The sequence below is a fragment of the Miniopterus natalensis genome, chromosome 10, assembly GCF_054644295.1.
Source record: "Miniopterus natalensis isolate mMinNat1 chromosome 10, mMinNat1.hap1, whole genome shotgun sequence".
Lineage (NCBI taxonomy): Eukaryota > Metazoa > Chordata > Mammalia > Chiroptera > Miniopteridae > Miniopterus > Miniopterus natalensis.
In genome coordinates this window covers 8,085,461-8,106,058 of record NC_142090.1, presented here as the reverse complement: position 1 = coordinate 8,106,058, position 20,598 = coordinate 8,085,461, and the positions used below count along the sequence as shown (strand labels likewise).

Genomic DNA, 20,598 nt, shown 5'->3' with positions numbered 1-20,598 from the left:
AGGGGGGCTGGTGATGGCCTTGAAGGCCTGGGGGTTGCTAATGGGAGACTGATTTGTGGGGGGAGCTTAGAGCCTTACTGGACAGGGGTTATGCAACTGGCCCCTGAGGTGGCCAAGGAATTCTGCTCTTGTGGACATACCTTTCATCCTAACAGAACCTGGGCTGTTGGGCCGGGTGGGTAGCGGTGTGCATTTTATCCCCAGCTATCAAATAATTGGAGACCAAGGGGCTGTGTAGAGCTGCTGTACCTCCCCTCCCTGCCATCCTGGAAGCCTCCTGTTTGCAAACACTTTCTAGTTATTGGATCACATCTCATGCCTTGTATCTTGATTTGGGGATGGGAACACTCACCCTATCCGTAGAAGTCATCAGAAAAGCGAAGACTCCCAAGCTGCGGCTGTGAAAGCCAAGCCCACCCCCGCTTTAGTTAACCTTCAGAACCTGCCCTTTGCTCCCCAGTCATGAAATAAACAGCCAGTTGCTGAGCACCCGCTAAATAGTAGGTACCATGGAGGGTGAGAGAAAATAAAACTCATTCCTACCCTGGAGTTGCTCACAGTTTTAGAGGGGAGTCAGATACCCAGACCCATTACTGTGATCTGTGAGCTCTTTTCCTTTTAACGACTGACATCTTCAAAATGCAAAATATTGAAAACAAGAGGATGCTGTCTTTTCAGCCAGGGAGAAGATGAGGGCATCTTCAATCTACCATTCTTAGGGAAGGAAGGTGCTGGTCACCCAGAAAGGGTGGGCAGGGATCACTTATGGTTGGGGTAACACTTTTCAGTTCCCAGGGCCCCCAAGGGAGAGGAAGGTCGCATTTGACCTTCAAACCTCCCTAGGAGGCAGGAGCTCGCTGAGCATCTCTGCTGTATCAACAGTAAATGCTCTTCAAACATTATTTCTTTCATCTTCCCAGCAGCCCTTAAGATGGTCATTAGCACCCTAATTTTGTAGATAATGAACTAGGCCCAGGGAGCCATGAAATAATCTCAGAGTCCTGCAATCAAGTAAATGGTGGAGCCTTAATCTGAGGTCCTCACACTGATCCCCACCATTTCTTCTCTGTTCCTGGGACCTGGAGGAGAAAAGGGAAGGACACTTTCAAGGCCACCTGGGATCAAGAAGTAGGTCGGAGGATTTAACCAGCAAGGCAAACACAGGCTTACCTGAAAGCCTTCATTTCCATCCGTAAGCCGGAGAGGCCTCCCTCAACCCCCACCAGCCAGGGCAGGTAGATGTTTGGGGCAGGGCAGGGGGAAGGGGGGTGGAGAAGACCCAAAGGGAGGCACTCTACCATCAAAGTGTCAAAAACAGCATCGGGTCAGGTCTGAATTGAAGCCCTATAGCCTTAGGCACGCTTATCCTCCCTACAGCCCTGCTTCACCATCTGTAAAATTGTACCCACCTTGCTGTGAGAATGAAAGAAGCTGCGGACCGTGCTTAGGACTGTGCCTGGCACAGAATGCGCACTTTCTACATTTTGGCTCACGTGTGGTCATTTTATCGCGAGCTCTTACCTTCTTTGTAGTTCCTAGGGCTTGGCCTTGACCGTCGACGTACCTTGGCCAAGGTCACAAGGTAGTTCCCAGACCAAGGACTCCAACTCAGATCTGTTGGACTCCGAAGCCTGGGTTTTTAACGATCATGCAGCTCTATCCCCCAGGTAATAATGGACTTGTTGGCATAGTTACAGGCCTCCAGCAGCGCATGACCTGGCAGGGTGAGAGCCAGCCGCCCCCCCCCCCCCCCCGGACATCTCATCATGGTAGGCAGAGGACGCTGCTCGTGGGGTGGCAGACACAGTGAGGCTGGTTCTGTGCAAGGAATATTCTCTAGAGAAATAGGAAACGAGCCTCTTCAGCTGCAGGCCTTATCTTTTCATAGGTTCTGAGGCAAAAAACAAAGCTTGGGGCTCATGCTGAGAAAAGGAGAATCCTCACTTATTACTTCTGTAGCTCAGCCGCCAACCCATGTCATCTCTGGGCGTCTGGCTTCTGTTCTCACCATGTCTCGAAGCTGCCTCCTTGGAGACTCGCCTCCTCTTGGCTGCTCCACCTGTCACCTGAACCACCTCTTCCTGACCTCCCTGGGATTTATTTCTCCATCTTTCCTGAGCTCTCGTCTCTTGTCTTCCCTGTCGGCTTCATGTTTATTGCATACGTGCCTGACACCTGGCTTACTGTGGGCACCTGATGCACGTCAGCTCCCCTCCATTCCCTTTCCCCGGTGAAACCAGCTTCCTTCCTTGACTTCCTCAGCACCTGCCTGTCAGTCGCCTCTGAGTCGTTTTTTCAGTTTTCCAGTTTTCCCCTGGCCTTTCCATCCATTGTCAACAGCTGCCAATATTTCCTCTGCAGTGGTCTTTGTGGCCCATTCATCCCCTTCTGTTCCCTGAGGGCCACGCAGGCCCTTATTACGATGGCAGCAGCTTGACAGCCATTTGGCCCGTGCTGGATGGGAATCTTTGCCCACCACTTCGTTGCCAGCCTCTGAGCCACTTTTTTTCTCACCTGCAGTGTTGAGATAGAGCTGCCTACCGTGCAGGTTTGCTCTATGGCTGGGATGAGATAATACAGGCGAAGCACCTCGCGGAGGATTTGTATTCCATAAGTGTTCATTTCCTTACTGCCCACTAAATTCAACCTTTCCACCATACTGTCTAAAATACACTTATTACCGTGTCATTTCTCTGATGAAAAACATTCTGAGTTCCACGCTGTTGACAGAGTAAAGGCCAGTGTCCCCGGCGTGGAGTCCAGCGTCAGCCACAGTCTTGTCTGGGACTGGCCTTCAGCCACACGTCTGCGCTGCTCCCTGGGCCCTGGTCATGATCGGCCTCGCGCCACCTTTCTCTGCCTGTGGCAGCCCTGTGCTTCCTCGAGGCTCCGCTCACAGTCAGCATCTTCCAGAAACCTTCTGAGTCGTGTGAAATCAAACCGGCCTCCTCTGAACGCAGACATCCCTCTGCACCATTTTGGTGGCACTTGGCGCCTAGCGAGTACCTTGGAGAGCAGGAATCCGGCGCGTGCCCCATCTCCCCCCTGGGTTCAAGCCTCCGAGGTGGCAGCGGCCCACCCTCGCCCTTCTTCATTCTAAACCTTAAGGTGATTTCTGGTAACATTGACTTATTGGACTGGGGTCCTTTCTGCTAACGTGGCCTAAATTAACGTCAGTACCATCTCCCTCCAGGTCTTTCAAGTATTTGGAGACAGTCTGTTGCTCTTCTTAATGATCTGCTTTACAAACTAAATTCAACTCAGTGAACATTGATTGCCTACCATGTGCCAGGCCTTGTGCTAGCACCCAGGACACACAAACAAGAATGTATGTGGTCCCTGTCCTTAGGGACCACCCAGGCAGGTGGTGGAGGCAGAGTGACTGGTGCCATCGCAGAAGGGACTGTGGGTGCACAGAGAAAGGGAACCTGTGCTCGGGAGGCAGGAGCAGCCTCCTGGGGAGCTAACGATTCGGGCTGAATGAAGGGTTGAATCAACTTGCCCTGTTCTTACCATCGCCCCCCAAAAGCCTTTTAATGTTCATCCGCCCAGTGAAGCTGCTGCTACACTCAGACTCAGCCACTTCCCAGGAGCATCACGCCAGGCCTTTCTTTATTCATTCTAGTTTAGAATTTCACGTTATTAATACATTTCTGTTTTTATACAGCTCTGTGTAACTGAACTCTCTTGTGAATGGAGCAAAAAAATACCTTTTCTCTTTAAAAAGTGCTCAGGCAGCTTTATGTAAAGATAAAATGTAAATCTAGTATGATATCTGACCCCCGGATTTTGGGCCCTAGGTGGAAAGAACCGCCAGTTACTGCCTCCCTAGCAGAACCTAGGAATCTCTTCTTAAAGATTCCACCACACACCTAGGCTATAATTTACTTAAAATAATAATTAGCTGATTAAAATACCCCCTCTGGCTCAGCTCCTAACATTTCAGACAAGTTCCATTGAAAGCACATCTCCCGGAAGCCTTTGGGTCTCCGGTTTGTAGGGTCCCTGAGTTAGCGTTGCCAAGGGGACTGGAGGGCTTTCTCTCATCTCTTTAGGACAGACGCTTCCTTTTAAGCCCTACTTCCTATGGGACAAGAGATCACCGACTTCTCTGGTGGGTGAGGTTAAGAGAGGCCGCGCTGGTGGAGCCCAGCACCAGCCGGGTCCCCCGCCCTTGGCCAGTTCTCCAAGTAGCCAGCATCCCCGTGCCAAGGCCCACGGCCAAGGCCAGCCTCAGGAGGCCAGCTTGGAGGCCTGTTTTTCTTCCTCTCTCTGGCCCACCAGTGTGCGTGTATCTTCTCCACAGCCCTGAACGTCTCCTCGGGCAAATCGCCCTAAGATGCCAGCGCTGGGGGGAGAGTACTGGTGAGCTTGCTTGGCCATGGCCAGGGCTCAGGCCTCAGTTGCCACACTAGCCTCATCTGTCATACTGCTGATATTTTCTCCCTGCCTACCTCCTTTCTGAGGCTCTTTTCTCATTTGAGTTTGAATTCAGAAAAGGGAGAGGAGTGAATAATTTTCATTCCTCAGACCTTCAAGAGAAAAGAGGAGCTATAAGGGCTGCGAGCCAGTAGGATTAGAGGGGGAGCTGGCCGGACAGCAGGACCCGTCGGGCAGGCTGGGCCATGCTGAGCTCCTTTGGGGTCTCTTCTAGGTCCCAGCTTTCTCTGTCCCCTGGGGTTAGTTTCTGGCCCGTTGGGAAGCTACCAAGAGTCTTATCGAAGGAGTTAGCGCTCTGATCTTGACTCCTTTTCTTCCTGAGCTCTCCACCCTCATGGAAAACTCAGGTCCCTGCCCGTGAAGCCAGCCCCCTTGCCCACTGGATTCCTGAGAGGAGAGTCGCAGAGAGAAAAGCAGAAGCCAAGTCATGTCCTGGGCAGGGCTCCAGGGGACACCCGTCATTCCTGCCACCAGATCACAGGGCGAAGGGCCTGCCCTGGCTGCTGCCCTTTATTTTCCGAGGCTTTGCTGTCCTGTTGTCCAGCTCTGCCTATAATTCTGTGAGCTCTCCCCTCCTTCCAATCAATTCCTTGTTTTAAACAAAACCCATGCCCCTCTGCAGGAAGTCAGCCCTCTCGCTGACACAAATAAGGAGAGAAGTTGTACACAGGTTGCGATCGGTTTCTCTAGTTCTCTGAAGAAGTCAGCAGCCAGGTTTTACTAACTCAGGCACCCACAACCTCCCCAGGGCCGCATTTGATAATGGCAGGGTCTCCTCCCCGAGTCTCATCATCTAGTCGCTAAGTCTAATTTAAACACCGCTGTGCATAGGACCCTGTAGGGGAAGAGAGCTTTTTCACTTACATTGTTTCCAGTCCACCTCCAGAGACAGGACGCACGCTTAAGAAATGAGAGTCAATATAACAAGTGGGGAAAGCATGGGTTTGAACCCTAGCTCCGTCCTTACTAGCTGTGTGACCTTGCGCAGTTTACTTAACCTCTCTGCGCCTCGCTTTCCTCCTCTAAGGTTGCTTTCCGCACCAGAAGGTTGCTTTGAGGATTAGAGAGTTAGCATTTATAAAGCACTCAAAACAATGCCTGTCGCATCATAAATATTACACATCAGTGTCTGGTCTATATAAAGTGATGTATGTGTTCAGTGACCCAGCAGTGAGGGGACAGGATGCAAATATCACCCGGGTACAGGATTTCACCTTAAAGAAAGGCACAGCCAAGCTGACAAATGAGCCAAGCGTACGGAAACATAAACCAAAGCAGGTGGCGGGCTCACCTGATCTTCTGGCCACCACCCCAAGCATCTTTCTCTACTAATTACCGTGGCAGGGGCCTGGATCAGATAGGGCCGAAGCCAGAGAGACTTCTTTCAGGAGCCAATTTCCTCCAGACACTTAACCAGCTGTGTCCCAATCCTCCCACGCTGAAAATCAAGGCAATTTAGAGCTGAGCCTCATATGCACGTTGAGGTCGGCTAATGACATCTAATGGTCTCATCTGCCAGCCCTTCTGTGCATGTCAGGAGGTGAGAAGCCATAGCCTGTCTCCAGGTGGCTCATGCTGGACAAAATAAGTGACAGCCAGTCGTAGAGCAATTCAGAGAGGGTGGCACCTTCTCACCCCAGTACCTAACGTCATGAGATCACTTGGCTGGAAGGCATCAGAGAGCTGGTCCTGCCTCCTGTCCTTTATGGTTGAAGGGATCACAGCCCAGAGAGATGAGGTGATGCGCCCATTTCACGGGCAGGGAGGAGACCAGAACCTGGATCGTCTGATTTCTTGGTAGTGTTTTCTTTCCATGAAGCCACATCCCCATCATATGCAGCTTTCCTACCAGGAAGCAGGAGCAGGACACCCTGGTGCACCCCTGGGCTGGAAGAGCCTTACAATAATCGAAATGGGAACTCAAACTTGAGCTTCCTGCTGGCCCTGGGCGGTGATGTGGCTTTCTCTGCTACTGGGACAATGAATGACCAGAGCAACCAGACTGTGCAGGAGGTTTTGTATAACTTCAAGCATTGTTCCCCGCAAGAAACTCAGGGCAAGATCGCCCCCTGCCCTAGAGCTTCTCAGAGTTAGCGCCGTGGGCCATTGTCGACCAGAAAGAGGTGGCCAGGAGGGAGGGGAGAGCCAAGCAGGGGCAGGAAGACGGCGTGCTCCCAGTGGCTTTGCTCTTGGCCGCTCGCTGTTCTCAGCTTGGGCACGTTCCTCTCGGCACAGCTGTAGATGCCACTCTCGGTTAGGTAAGAAGCCAGTTGGATCCCACTAATCCTCAGCTCTGAACCAAGGCCCAGATGGGTAGAATCTGCAAAGATTTGTATTGAAAAGAGGACACGCTGCAGTCTTTTTTTCCCCTAATTCAATTCTCCTATTAGTTATAGGTTTATTCAGATTTTACATTTCTTCATGATTCAGTATTGTTTGGTTTTGTGTTTCTAGAAATTCGTTCATTTCATCTAAGTTATCCAATTTGCTTGTGTAGTACTGATTTTTTAAATTGTTTTTATTGAATTTATCGAGGTAACCTTGGTTAATAAAATTATATAGGTTTCAGGTGTACAATTCTATAATACATCATCTGTATATTGTGTTGTGTGGTCACCAACCCAAAGTCAAGTCTCCTTGCACCACCATTTACCGCCCCCCCCATCCTCTCCTATCTTCCCCTACCCCCCTTCCCTCTGGTAGTCACCACACTGTTGTTTGTGTCTTTGAGCCTTTTTGACGTGCTATACTCTTGATTCATTCCCTTTCTAGAACTCTCTCTCCCGCCCTATTTAGAAAGCTCATAGCCCACCACAGACCACCCACCTCAGATCCTTCCAACATTTTGTTCCATGAAGCATGAAATATCCAACGTCAGGTGTGCAAAAGTGGAATGGGCCGGTAGTTGCTTCCCCTGGGGGAATATTTTTTTTAATGGGGGCAATGGAAACAAGGATAGTGGCTAGTTTTCAAATGTTTCTGAAATCCCATAGTTTGGCTTTACAGTAAAATCAAATAATAGCTTGGGATTTATGCTTTGGGTCCTTTAGCAAATCATTTAGCTTGAGATTACTATGGATATTACACAGTTTGTGTGCTGTGCTATATATATTATGTATAACTACATATACATATGTATATGCAATTTGCATATATAATTATATGTATGTATATAATCTCACAGCAACCGCAAGAGGTACAGGCGATACAAAAATTGAGACTTGGCTTGAGCCAAGTGCCTATGCTTGAATTAATCATCGTGATCACAGAATTGCTTCTCCAGGAGAAAGAAGGGTGGTCTTGTTTTAGCAAAAGAAGAAAGAAGGGAATGGAAAGATCTAGCTCTCAGCCCAGCTGGTGTGGCTCAGCGGTTGAGCGTCCACCCATGAACCAGGTGGTCACGGTTCGACTCCCGGTCAGGGTGCATGCCCGGGTTGCGGGCTCCATCCCCAGCAGGGGTCATGCAGGAGGCAGCTGAGCGATGACTTTCATCATTGATGTTTCTCTCTCTCTCCCCCTCTCCCTTCCTCTCTCTGAAATCAATAAAATATATATATATATTTTTAAAACTCTAGCTCACAGAGCATTACATATGGGTGTTTAATAAATGAGGACGGGATGACTGTGCGTGCCGCTCCTATATTCCAGAGGACCAGGGCCAGGACCTCCACAGCACCTACGACAGGTCCCCGTCTCATGGTGCATAGCGATTCCCAGCTCTTCTCTTGGGGCTACTTCCTTCTCTCCACCTTGGGGGAGCCACAGGCCTCACACCCTTCTTCACAAACCCACAGTGTCGCAATGTGACCCCCACTGGGCGCCATCGCCTCTCTGAGCGCCCAAATCTGTTGCATCACGAGGAGGGTCTGCCTCAGGGTACTCTGAGATTTCCCAGTGTCCGTGGTTCTGGTTGCAACAAAGGCCACAGAACGCAGACTCCTGAGTGAGCACTTTCTTTGTCGGGAGCGGCCGCTTCCCCGTGTAGCATCTACGCGGCTGGGGCCGGAGCAGGTGGCTCGGGCGATGGCAATGAAGGCAGCAGCCCTGTTTTTTTCCTCTTGCTCCAGAACAATTTGTCTTTGCCCTCGCTGAAAGCTTGTGGTTTCTAATATTATACCTTACATGTAGAAAGCAATTTTAACTTCCCTAAGCCTTTTCACAGTTATGATTATCGCTCTTCAAAGTAATCCTGCCGGAAGGGTATTATTCAGATGCCGAACTTCTGCAAAAATTAAAATGCCTCCTGAAATCCAAGGGGCCCATTGAGACACGGGTAGGCGGGTCCGTGCGTGGGCATGCACAGGCCCACTCACACGCGCACGAACACCTGCGCAATCACAAAGCGATCTAGGAGGAAAGAAGAAGGTGGGAGGACCAGGCACACCTACTTCATTCCCCTCCAGGTTTCCAGGTCCATATTTTCACCCCAAAGCTCCACAGCCTAGAAATCCATCTCTCCGGTGATCTGGTTGAACGCTCAGTGCTGTGTATAATACAAAAGGAGACACCACTACCATCCGGTTCGGCAGAGAGCTAGAGCTGGACACAAGCTAAAACAAGAGGTGTCCTTCATTCCTTGTCAGGTGGCCTGTGGCAGACCATAAATGTTTCAGGGATTCGGGAAAAGTGTGGATTACCTTGTGCTGGGCACACTCAGGGAAGTCTTCTTGGGAGACTCGGAACTTGGTTGGCCCATGGGGATAACTTCTAGGATAGCTTACAGGGACTCTCCATAGACCAGGAGGGGATGGAAAGGTCAGACTCCCATCAGAGAGACTGAACAAGGGGTTTTGACCTAACTTCCATTGGGGCAAAGCTCTTCGAACACCCACCAATGCCCTGTTTCATTTGCTCAGCCCTTTAGATGTTTCCATAAGTTTGTAAAGGCTCTATCTTTGGTATGGAAGCTACCAGGGGCGCTGATCTTGTGGCCAAATCCAAATATACACCTAAGAGAAGAAATTCGTTGATTGGCATTTAGTGGGAGGAAGCCTAGACGCATTGGTGAGGGTGACTAAATGAAGGAAAAACACACAAGATGCCCAGCAGCTATTGCTTTATATGGCTCCGTTTAGATGCCTGTTGTAGCTACAAGGTGGCCATAATGTTCAGATTGAAATGTTATGTTAATAGGATAATTATTATGTATTCGCCTGTTGTATTTGATTGCTAGGTCTGCCCAAACAGAATACCGGAGCCTGGGTGGCTTAAACAAGAGAGATCGATTTTCTCACAGTTCTGGAAGCTGGAAGGACAAGATCAAGGTGTTGGCGGGTTTGGTTCCTCCGAGGCCTCCCTCCCTGGCTTGCAGATGGGCACCCCTTTGCTGCTTCTTACTGTGGCCTTCCCTCTGTGCATGCAGCTGGCTGGTGTCTCTCTATGTCCTAATCTCTTCTTCTTATAAGGACACCAGTCATATTGGATCAGGGCCCAGCATAATGGCCTCATTTTAACTTAATTACCTCTTTAATGGTACAGTCACTGCCGAGGCACTGGGGGTTAGGGCCTCACAGTGAATCTTGCAAGGACACAATTCAGTCCGTGACACCTGTGTGGCCACCCTGTAGATATGTAAAAAACGGGGGGTAAGACCTCTGATAGGAACTGGGAGGCGTTTCCTTCAGAAACAATGCCAGCCTGTACGGATGGACCAGTCTCTTCGGTGCTTGAGTTGGGATGTTGTCACTATGGCCTAATCCTGTCCAGACGCAGGACAGGCACGCAGCGTGTAGACACAGCCTTGGAAACACAAATGCCACTTTCCCGGGGGTGTGAAGACACTCATGCAGCGTCTCAGCCTAGAGCGTTGGCAGAGTTTGCAGAATGATGGATGGTCTGTCCTGACTCGAGGCCCCATCCCTTGCAGTGTGTCCTCCAGAGGCTGCCACCACTCCTGCCTCGGCCCAGTGATCCCCCGAGGCACCTTGGATGGAAAGCCCCATGTGACCTGCCTGTGGGCTGCTGCTGCAGCAACAGCGTCTAATTCAACAGCCATTTATATTCCACGCAGTCCGAGCAAAGCTAGAGAGTGCTCTCGGGAGCTAAAGGCTGCCGAGGCATTTAATCCAAGCAAAAGAAGGGTTTGGCAGACATCAGCTTTGGAGGGCGCAGATGCCGCTGGTGGAGGAGGAGTCCTTTCTCTGACTGCTGACTTGCTTGTTTCCAGGAGGAAACGAGCTGACGGGGGAGTGAGTGTCTTAGGGAGGACATGGGCTAATGCATCTCGGAGGTCCCTGACTTGCACGTCCACAAGGGCACCCCTGCAGTGACAGCTTTGCGGCCACCTGTGGGCTGGGATCATTACAGCAGCCCTCTGGCCACGTAGCAACAAGGCAACATGCACGGGTTAGGTGGGGACTGCACACACTGTTCCTCATTTCCAAGGGCGGAAAAAGAATGTCACGCAGATGGGTTTCTGGCCCCTGGAAAGCTGCAGAAATTATATGCCAGCAAAGATTCGGGCACAGCTTGGCCACACAAGGGGCAGCTATTGGGGAAAGTGCCCGTGCACACAGTATGTCCCTGCCCCAGTTCCTGCGAGAGCCCTCGCCCTCGCCAGGGCCACGGTTGCCTGGGCGATGGCTCCGGAATGGGTGGGAGCATTGCTGCCGCCGCCTGAGGCCTCGGTTCTGATGCCGATTCTCCACAGGGTCCGCTGGTGCCGCGTGACTGTCCTGGTGGCTCTGGCAGACCCTGGAGGGAGTGGAGACGTGTGGTCTGCCACCCCTTCCGTGGAGGCTGATACGGTAGCAACCACACAGGAGGCTAGTCCCGTCCATCTGTCCGTCTTACCCACCTGCACTCAGCACCCAGAAGTGGGCTGGGCAGGGATTAACACCAGAGCCCTGAACACCAGCTTAACCAGACCTTGGTACCGGATAGAACCCTTATTGGGTGGCCGATGGAGTTCCCTGTGACATTTCAGGCTTGCAAAAGAATTAGCTGCCCCCAAGCAACGCTCTCCTAGCCTGGCATTTCTTACTTCAGCAACACATCCCGGATCCACGGTTCTGTGCTCCCACTGGGCGCCGGCATTGCCAGCAAAGGGTTCATTACGGCGTCATCACAGTGTCACCAGTTGGCGCCGGGGTGGAGAGCAGGACTGTGAGGGAACCTGTGGGAAGGGTGACCAGAGTGTCCCATGCAGCCCAGGACTTCCCAGGGACACACCTGCCACCCCCGCCAACTTCCAGGCAAACTAGGCTGGTTGATCCCCCTGCTAGAGAAGCAAGACTTTGGAAGAGAAATTGAGGGAATCGGGGCTAATGGGACATCTGTGTGTAGCCAGGGAATACTTGGAACAGACTGTGTCCCTGGGGACTGGGGACACAATCACGTAACATACAATATCACGTGACGCTATGACTCTCTCATGTACTGGTGGTAGTTCAAGTCATCGGAGAGGGCGAGGGTGCCAGGAGGAGTGTGAGGGGGGCTCTCAAGCCTGAAAAGACAAAAGGCAGCTGGGAGGCCCCTACAGGAGACAGAGAGGGACGTCTAGGGAGGGGAGGCCAGTCCTGGGTCCGGGGACAGCTTGGAAACCGAGGGCAGAGATAGCCAGGAAGGAAGAAGCTGTCACCCAGCCAAGAAGCTAAAACTAGGGGAGGAACGAGAATCTAATATTTGGCAGCCAGTGGGACACTTAATCAGAAACGGCAGCAGCTCAAAGGAGGCCGACGGGGAAGCGGTATGTGGTGCTGGAGCGCAGGGCCGGCGGCCTGGGTGTGAAGACTGTTCCCTCCCTCTCCCCTCACTCCAGCCTCAGCTGTGCCCGGGGTGGAGGGGACGGGGCAGGGGACAGAGGGTGGGCCGCAGACCCGGGACACCGCACGGCCCTCTCCTCCTGCAGACAGGTGCTGGCAGGACACGCAGAGAGGAGTGGCCAGGGTGGGGCGGCAGGTTGCAAGGTGACATCAGGGATGTGTGCCTGAGGCAGCTTCCTGTGGGGATGGTCATGCCAGAGAGCAGGTGTCCTGTTTGAACACTCGGGAGGAAGCATTCACGGTGGCATAGTTAGTTGTACCCGCTGGCTGTGCTTTTCCACTCACAGATGGACTTTGCTAATGGGGACACTGGATGGATCTGGAGGCCACCGTTCCCTCGATGGCAGAGAGCCTTATTAGCACAGCTGCACGGGGTGGTGCCACCTCTCCTAACTGGACTCCCTGAGCTCTGAGTCTGTTCGAATGAGCGCCCTGGCACAGGGAGGGCAATTATAATCAGATTTCCTTTCTCATTCCAGCCAGCTGCACTGACTGGCTGGGGCTGGCTGCCCAGAGGGCTGGGCTGAGTAGGAGACGGAGGCCCCTTCCAGAAGCAGCAGGAATGAGGGTTGAGATCGATTGGCCCTTTCTGCCAAAGGCGTGGACTTGCAGCTCATGAATGCTGTCGGACTTGCAGGGAGGATAGGACTGCAGACTCTGGCCCTGGCCCGCCTGAGTCTGTAGCCTGGCTCCACCAGTTAGTTACTAGCTGGGTCATCTCGGGCAAATGGTTTAAGCTCTCTGGGCCTCAGTTTCCTCCATCAGTAAAATGGGGACAACGATATAACCTACCTTATAGATTTGTCTCGAGAATGAAAGCACCAGCACCTATGAAGCACTTAGCACAGTCCCAGCCGCAATGCTTAGTAACGTTGGGTGTGATTGCTGCCACCGGGGCCGTTTAAATTATTGCAAGATCATGGGCCTGAGGGCTGGAAGAAACTTCGCCACTAGAGGGCAAGAGGCCTTAAATAAATGTAAGCAAAATGCACCTCTCTGGTTCCCGACCCCTAAACAATACCCTTCTCCCTCTACCTTCCGTCGACGCAGCTTTTCCAAACTACGCATATACTTCTTCAGGCCACTGCTCTTGTCAGTGGTGACAGAAGAGACAGAAGAGACTGAGGAAAGCTCTTGAGCTCATTTGAGTGACTCCAAATATCTCTATTAGTTAAAAATGGGTGTATAATCCTATAGCATTTTATAACATCCCGTCTCTCCTGGTGAGTAATGTTTTTAAAGGGGAGGGCCCAACACTGAGTAAGCTTGTGAAATACCTCCTAAGACTAGACCAGAAAACAGGATGCATGCAAACTGGATTATGAATCCCCATGGTGAGGAGTCATGGGCAGACTTTCCCGGAGGCTGTGGACCCGGCTGCCACTGCGTGAGAGCGGAGCTCACAGGGTTAGTGTGCCGTGGAGGACACTCTGGGAGATGGGAAAGGGATTCAGGATGTGGCCGGCCTGTTGGTGAATGGATCCAAGGCAAACCCAGTATTGTAGGAAGACGTTATCTATAGAAAGAAAATAATAAAGGTATCTTTTCTCTTTAAATAAGCAGCCAACGGAGTGTGGTGTGTTTTTTTAATCTCCAAAGAAAAACAACGAATTGTTAAATGCTTCAAGAAAAACGAACGGAAGGCTCTCTGCCTCACTCCTACACGAAAGCTCTACCAGGATATTTATTTAGTATTTTCCCAAAGGAGATGCTTCTGGAGTTTGTCCAACACGGGACAGTTATTGGAGAGCGAGGAAGCCTCGATCCCTTAGTACTATTCTCTCTCCATGAACATTTCCAGATAGTGAGCTTGTCAGCTGGTCCCTCTTACCTGGACCTGTTCTTTTTTTCTAACTCGGGAAAACTGAAGCTGCCGTGAGCCTCACTTCTCTCTTTCTCTCTCCCTCTCCCCTTCCCTTCTCCACTCCCCCCCCCCCGCCCCTCCCCTTCTGCTCAGGAACCTTCTGCATCATATCACTGTGCACCTGTGTGGCCGGGATCAACTTCGAGCTGTCACGCTACCCCCGCTACCTGTATGGACTCCCCGATGACATCAGCCATGGCTACGGATGGTCCATGTTCTGCGCGTGGGGGGGCCTGGGCCTCACCCTCATCTCGGGGTTCTTCTGTACCTTGGCCCCCTCTGTGCAACCTGTCCCGAGGACCAACTGCCCCAAATCCAGACCCGAGAACGGGACAGTGTGCTAAAAAACAAACCCATACATATATATATATATAAATATATATATAATATACATATATAAAACAAAACTAAATCCCGATGAGGCCAGTGCCAAGGCAGAGTGGAGGTGGCCCAGGCACCGCATCTCGTCGGACTCTGTGTGTGTTGCCTCATCGCCGAGATGGGGAAGGCGTTCCCACCACGTGGCTCTTCCATCCATTCTTAACTTTTGGCTCCATGGTTCCTTGAGGACAGAGTGAACGTCACTGCTCCCCGTCACTCCCGAGGACGGGGTGGTGGGCTGGGAAGGGACGGTGCCGGTGGGCTGGAGTGGCACAGATGTAGGGAAGGAAATGCCACCCGCTGGGCCAGTCACCCCCAACACCGATCATATCAGAGAAGCAGCACCCTTAGTCACAGAATGTCACCAACCCTCTGAGGCCCTGGCGGAGCCTGGGCTGGTTTCCTCCCAGCCCGCCAGCGACGCACAGGAGTGCAGGAGAAAAATGAAGCAAGAGGGACGCCTTCTCTTGGCTGCCACACTGTTGGACAGAGCTCTAGAGGTGGAAAGGGGGAGAGAACAGCCTGCTGAGGGGCAAGACCTGCGTCAAGGAAGGGACACTCAGCGGATGCTCGGAAAACCCAGTCTCACCTTCCAGCTGCCTTACGCCCAGTCCAGCAAGAGGCCGCCCCGCCCCAGCCCCACCTGCACTCCCCGGGCAGATCGGAGCCCTGGAGCGATGCTGTGATGTGTGTGTGTGTGTGAGTGTGTGTATGTGTGTGTGACTACTCTGGGTGGTTCCCTTTTCCCCTTTTCAAATGGAAATACCGCATTCTGTCTGTCTATCCGCTGGGGTGGTTTCGTGGCCCCACACCGAGGCCCCGAGGTGCCAGTTCTGCAGCTTCTGGTCCCTGGAGTGTGTGCGTGTGGTGGGTGTTTGCCGAGTGTGAGTTTTATCGTGTGTGTTGCATTTTTCTATTCTTTTTAGTGCAGCTGAAATTCCCAGAGGGCAGAACCAAGAACGCCACCCCTGGGCTGAGGACCCCGTGTTTCTTCACGTCCATCGTTCTGGGACCCCACGGGCTCTAGTCCTCTCGTTTCAGAATTCACACCTCAGCTGGGCACAGGAGTCATGAGCGAGAGGGGGACACGGTTCAGGAGGGAGAAGGGATGCGGCCTCCGCTGCTGTCCTACAAGTCTGTCCACCAAACAAGACCTGTTCCTCCCCATCGTGGAAGCTGTCCTTCGTCACTGGACGTCTACCCCTTCCCTAGAGGTGACTTCTGTACAGATGAAAGAAAATGGGTCACATGCGGAGAGAGCACCTCTGTGTCCCATGGGCTCAAGTTTGTATGATATTGTGTAAATTAACAGAGAACTCTTGACTTCCCTTTCTTCCTTCCCCTCTCGACAGGCAAGGCCATGAATCCCCAAACAGCCGTCATAGTGGCCAGCACCCAAACAGAGGTGGCCCAAATCCAGCCCGGTGTCTCGGGCTCATTCGAGCAGCTTGGCCCACTGCAGGTGATGGGCCCACAGGTTCAGCTGTAGGGGCAGGAGTCTGGTGGAGAGAGTGGGCGGGAGCAGCTGGCAGCCACCTCGGTGACCCTGCTGGGGATGGACAGCCCTGGGGAGGCAGGGAGAGAGTCCCCGAGCTCTACAGTCGTGGTCAGCCGTGTAGCCGAGAGTTCAATGGCTTCAGAAATGAAAATGCTTTGGGAACTTGGCCACCCACCCAGCAGCCCTCCTCCCCACCCTTGCGCTCTGTTTCATCTGTCTCCCTCCGCCTTTTCTCACCTGCTGACCACTGAGCACCTGCCTCTGCCACCCGCCAGGCTGCCAGGCTGCCAGGCTGCCAGTCCTGCCGCCTCATCTGCTCTTTTTTGACCGCGTGTGTGAACTCACATCCGGATAGGACGTCCGGTGCGCGTGAATGGGCCTGGACGGGGGTCTCTGGGTGTGTGTATCTCTCGGTGCATTGTGTGTGTGTGTGTGTGTGCCAGTGTGTACCTGGACGCAGTGTGGGTGTACTCTTCAAGACTTCCTTGCCAGCGACACCGGTCAGCTTCTGCAAAAGGTCCCGCGTGTGAGTGCCCTGGATGTGGGTGTGCTGGGCAGTGAGGGGCGAGGGGCGTGGCGGGAAATGCTGTTCGCTTTCAACTCAGCTTCTAAGGATTATTTCTAAAACAGAGCATTCATTCTGCGAGAAGGGAGATAAATTTCAGGGAAACCTAGCCTTCAGTTGTACAGGGAACTGTTTAAAAGTTTTCTTTGAAAAGTCAGATTCCCCTCTCAAAGGGAAGGGCACACTGGGGTGAGGAAAAGTGAGGAGTATCTCGATTTCGAGGCCTTCGTCTTTCTTCTAAGTGTCTTGAATGGGCTCCGCGGAGTAGAGAACCGCAGGTGTCCATGAGTGTCTGTTTGGGGCAGGGGGCTTGTGTGTGACCCGACCCAAATTCCAGCTGTTTTCCAGTTCCAGGAAAATGGGGAAAGAATCCTAAATGGGACAGTTTGCTCTCAATCATTTAAACTTTTCTTTAGTAACCATGTTTGGGGATGCTGCCTCACAGACCTATTGTTAGTTACACCCTCCTTTTTCATGCCATGCTTGCCGAAAATAGATCACCCGCCCTCCCCAAGTACTAATCTTTATGATAGACCATTGACACAGCTTACTGCATCCCTGTGAAACCTCCCTGAAATGTTAGGAGACCTCCCGGGAAAGAAGTGAGCCCTCTGCGCTCAATACCATCAGCAGGGTAGGAGCTTGGAGCTGCTGTTTTTGTTAATGGGGCCAGATAGGTACAGACACACACACTCTGGGGTCTGATCCCGCTTGGGACCCAGAGCATGCCCAGCCCCGTGGCCAGGATGGAAGCCCAAGTCCTGGCCAATGGGAGATCTTAGGTGACCCTGATCCCTTCAGCATAGGAGCTGGAGCCCAGGTGAACACGAAGCTTCCTGGTGGGAGGTGGCTGAGGAAGGAGGGGGGCCTTGACCGTAAAACTCTTTAAGTCAGATTCTGCTAACTCCATATCAGTGTAGGACCCAACCTTCTGAGGGATTTAGGGTCAGCATCCTCTCTAAAGCCCCCAGCCCCTACTCCAGGTCAAGTTCAAGGTCTATGACCTTGTATGTGTTTTGAGCTCCATACATGTCAACCTGGAGCACGGGGGCCATTTCGTCTTTTCTTTCCTTCCTTACCCTGTGAGATTGAGGATTTAGGAAGGTGGGGTATCTGCCTGGAAGAAGGTCCTATTTCTTTCTCTCCCCTTTTTCGGAGTTATGGTTTCCTCTTTTATATTCCCTTTTCCTCTCTCCATTCACTCCTGCTTTCCTTCTGCATCAACACTGGTCAGTTAAAACAGTCAAGGAGTTTGTCTCTAGAGGCTCGTACACTCCAAGCAGCCCCTATCCTTGTTCATTGTGACTCTACAAGGTTTTATAAGGAGGTCTGTGGCTCCTGGCCATCAAAATATAAAGAAAATTTAAAATGTGCCTGTTCCAGCTTCACCCCCAGCCTTTCAACAACTCTACCCTCTCAACTTCAGGGATCATGGAGTCACAAAGGCCCGACAACTCCACCAAGTCAAGACCACACGTCCATACGCAGCACCCTGGCCCTGGTGACCCTTTGGTACATCCTCTTGCTGGGGGAAAGGCAGAAAGCAGCCCAGGACTCTGAGACTGGACCCTGTATTTATCCACAGTCATAAGAGGCCTGAAATGAAATCATCGCCTTTATTTGCTGAGTTAGTCGGAGGCTCTGCGGCTTCGGTCTCCGAAGCTGCCCACTTGAGTCAGATTCAGAAAAATGAAATCCAGAGACATCTAGAATGGACTCTGTCTTCACCTGGCTTATACTGGGAGCACCAATCAACTATTTTCAAGTATCTTGGGAGATGGAGTGGGAAGAAGTGCGCTCTGGTCATCTATGGTGTGGTTTGTGAGGGATGCTTGGTTGATTCTTGTAGCTAAGGTGAAGCCAGCTTTCTCTGCCCCAGGGACCAACCATCCCAGTGGACTCACCCAGCCCTTCCCAAAAAGATGAGTCGTAGTGAGCCGTGGTTTCATCGCAGATAAAAATATTTGGTGCATACCAACCAGGTTGGCTTCTGTGCTGTCTTCCAGCTGGCACATAATTAAGGGGGACAGATTTTTAAACAAGCCCACCTGAGCTGATGGGCATAAAAGATTCTGGTGTCTCTCAAAGCAGTCAACTTGGTGGGCTGTTTGCTCTCTTTCCGTTGATGCCGCCATGGTGCAAAATGTTTCTTAAACATCATTGTTAGTTCTTAGACTCCATTATTATTGGCTCTTTGACTTTTTTTTTTCCCCAAATAGTACATGCTCATTGTAGAAAATTAGAAAAATGAAAAGATTGTTCATAAGTCCAATCTCTCTGAGGCGTCACAAGGGTCATAGCCCTGACATGTCCCAGTTGATGGTTGTGTTGGTTTGGAAATTGGGGCCAGGAGGACAGTCCATGGTAGTGAACTGTGTGGAGTTGACCTTGTTCATGGCAGCAGGAGCACAGGGCTCTGAGCCCCCAAGGACAGCAAAGAGGCCTTTGGAAAGCTCAACGCCAGAGCTTAGCGCCAGGCTTGGGACAGAGCTGAACGTTTCCTACTTTGGAATTTTTTTTTCCTTTTGTTTTTTTGAGGGCCATCTCAGTCTAATTCTAGGTGTAAGAGCCCCGAAGCTGGAGCAGCTCACTAATGAAGCGACACCCGCATAACCCAGCTCCTGTAAACTTCATTTCCGCTCCGCAGTAAGATGCTGTGGGCCTCTGGGCACTGTGTCTTCTCCATACTTGAACTTCCTCATGCACAAAGTGAGGACAGTGATAACACTTTACCTCATGGCATACTAAGGGTGACAAAGACATTGCAAACACGAAGTAGCACATGAATTAGGCATTGTTCAAATTACTTGGCGGCGGCAGGGGCCCGCTCGCTGCTGAAAGGATAGTCTAGGGTGATAAGTCATCTTGGCCACCCGAGCACGTGGGATTGGATTCCCTCGTTCAGGGCCTTCAGAGAACTTGGCTCCCTCATCCGCCCATTCCCAGGCTTTCTTCCCTTGTTTCAAAGCCAGTTTTGCAAAGGACACTCTTAATCCCTCTTGCTTATGCCCAGAGGTGACGGAACAAGTAAACCATACGGAGAAAATCACATAGATGAGCTAAAACAGGTAACTATTGGCCGAGGCCCAGGTCATCGCCTGATGTTCTGCTTCACCATCCTCCCAACATTATCTCTGGCCGTCCGTGCGTGAGTGTGGGGGGAGCTCAGATTCTGAGCCATCTTAACAGTCTGTTTGGTTTAAGGTTGGGAGCAAGTTTAAGGAGCTGGGATCTTCCTCTTGCCGGGGGGTGAAGCTGAAGGCGTCAGCAGAAGGTGTGGGTTCTCATGGGAATTCCTTTGGGTGGTGCCTCCACTGGGAGAGGCTCTGGGTGGGACCCTTCTGGGAAGACGGAATCTTAGGTTCTACGCAGGGGAGAATGTACTTGCGGAAGGGTCTGCACTCTGCTCTGCAGGTGACCGAGTTTCGTGTCAGGGTAAGGCCTTCTCTGAGGGCCTGCCAAGCCCTTGTACCCTGCAGGGATGGGGCCCCACCAACTGTAGAGGGTGTTTGTTCACTATTGAGAAACAGAAAACTGGGTGCAAGCTTGGGGGTGGCAGAGCAGGAGCTCAAACCTGGCCTCCCTTAGACAGACACCGACCTCAGCCATCGCAATGCCTCCTCTTCGCTTCCAGGGACTGGACCTTGCCCCTTGGGGAAGCCTGTGTCCCTCTGTCCTCTCTAGTCCCCCATTTCTCCCGCTGGCTGAGCCTCTCCCTTCCTGTCCCGGTCACCTGTAGACCCTTTCCAGCCCGTATGTGCTGGGGTGTCTGTGCTGTTGTGGATGTGACCAGGCCTTTCTCTTAGAGAGCTCTCACTGACTCATCCCCATACTCCTGGCCCGTTCCCGCCCATGGTGTGACTGTTCTGCTGTTCAAGGCTATCTGTAAAAATGTACAAATAAAAGTGGAAACGGAACCTAAGGGGGAGGGGCTTGAGGCTAAACGAATGCACTGATGCAGCCCTCAGTTTTCTGAGGGCTTAGGTGGGCTGCCCCCGGATCCTGACTGGGTGGGGTAAGAAGGGAGGGGAGCCATTGGCAGAGGACTTTTTTCTGGTTGTTTCTCTGACTGTCACTAGTGTCTGCT

At 51.9% G+C, this 20,598-nt stretch overlaps 1 protein-coding gene across 1 annotated transcript in view; it reads left to right on the top strand.

Moving 5' to 3' along the window:
- TMEM178B (transmembrane protein 178B) overlaps positions 1-14,415 on the top strand; it is a 305,957-nt gene extending 291,542 nt beyond the window's left edge. The window contains exon 4 of the mRNA XM_016205071.2: positions 14,161-14,415. Within this exon, the coding sequence (XP_016060557.2) occupies positions 14,161-14,411 (251 nt within the window). The 3' untranslated portion in view covers positions 14,412-14,415. The remainder of the gene's footprint in view (positions 1-14,160) is intronic.
- The last annotated feature ends 6,183 nt before the right edge of the window (positions 14,416-20,598 follow it).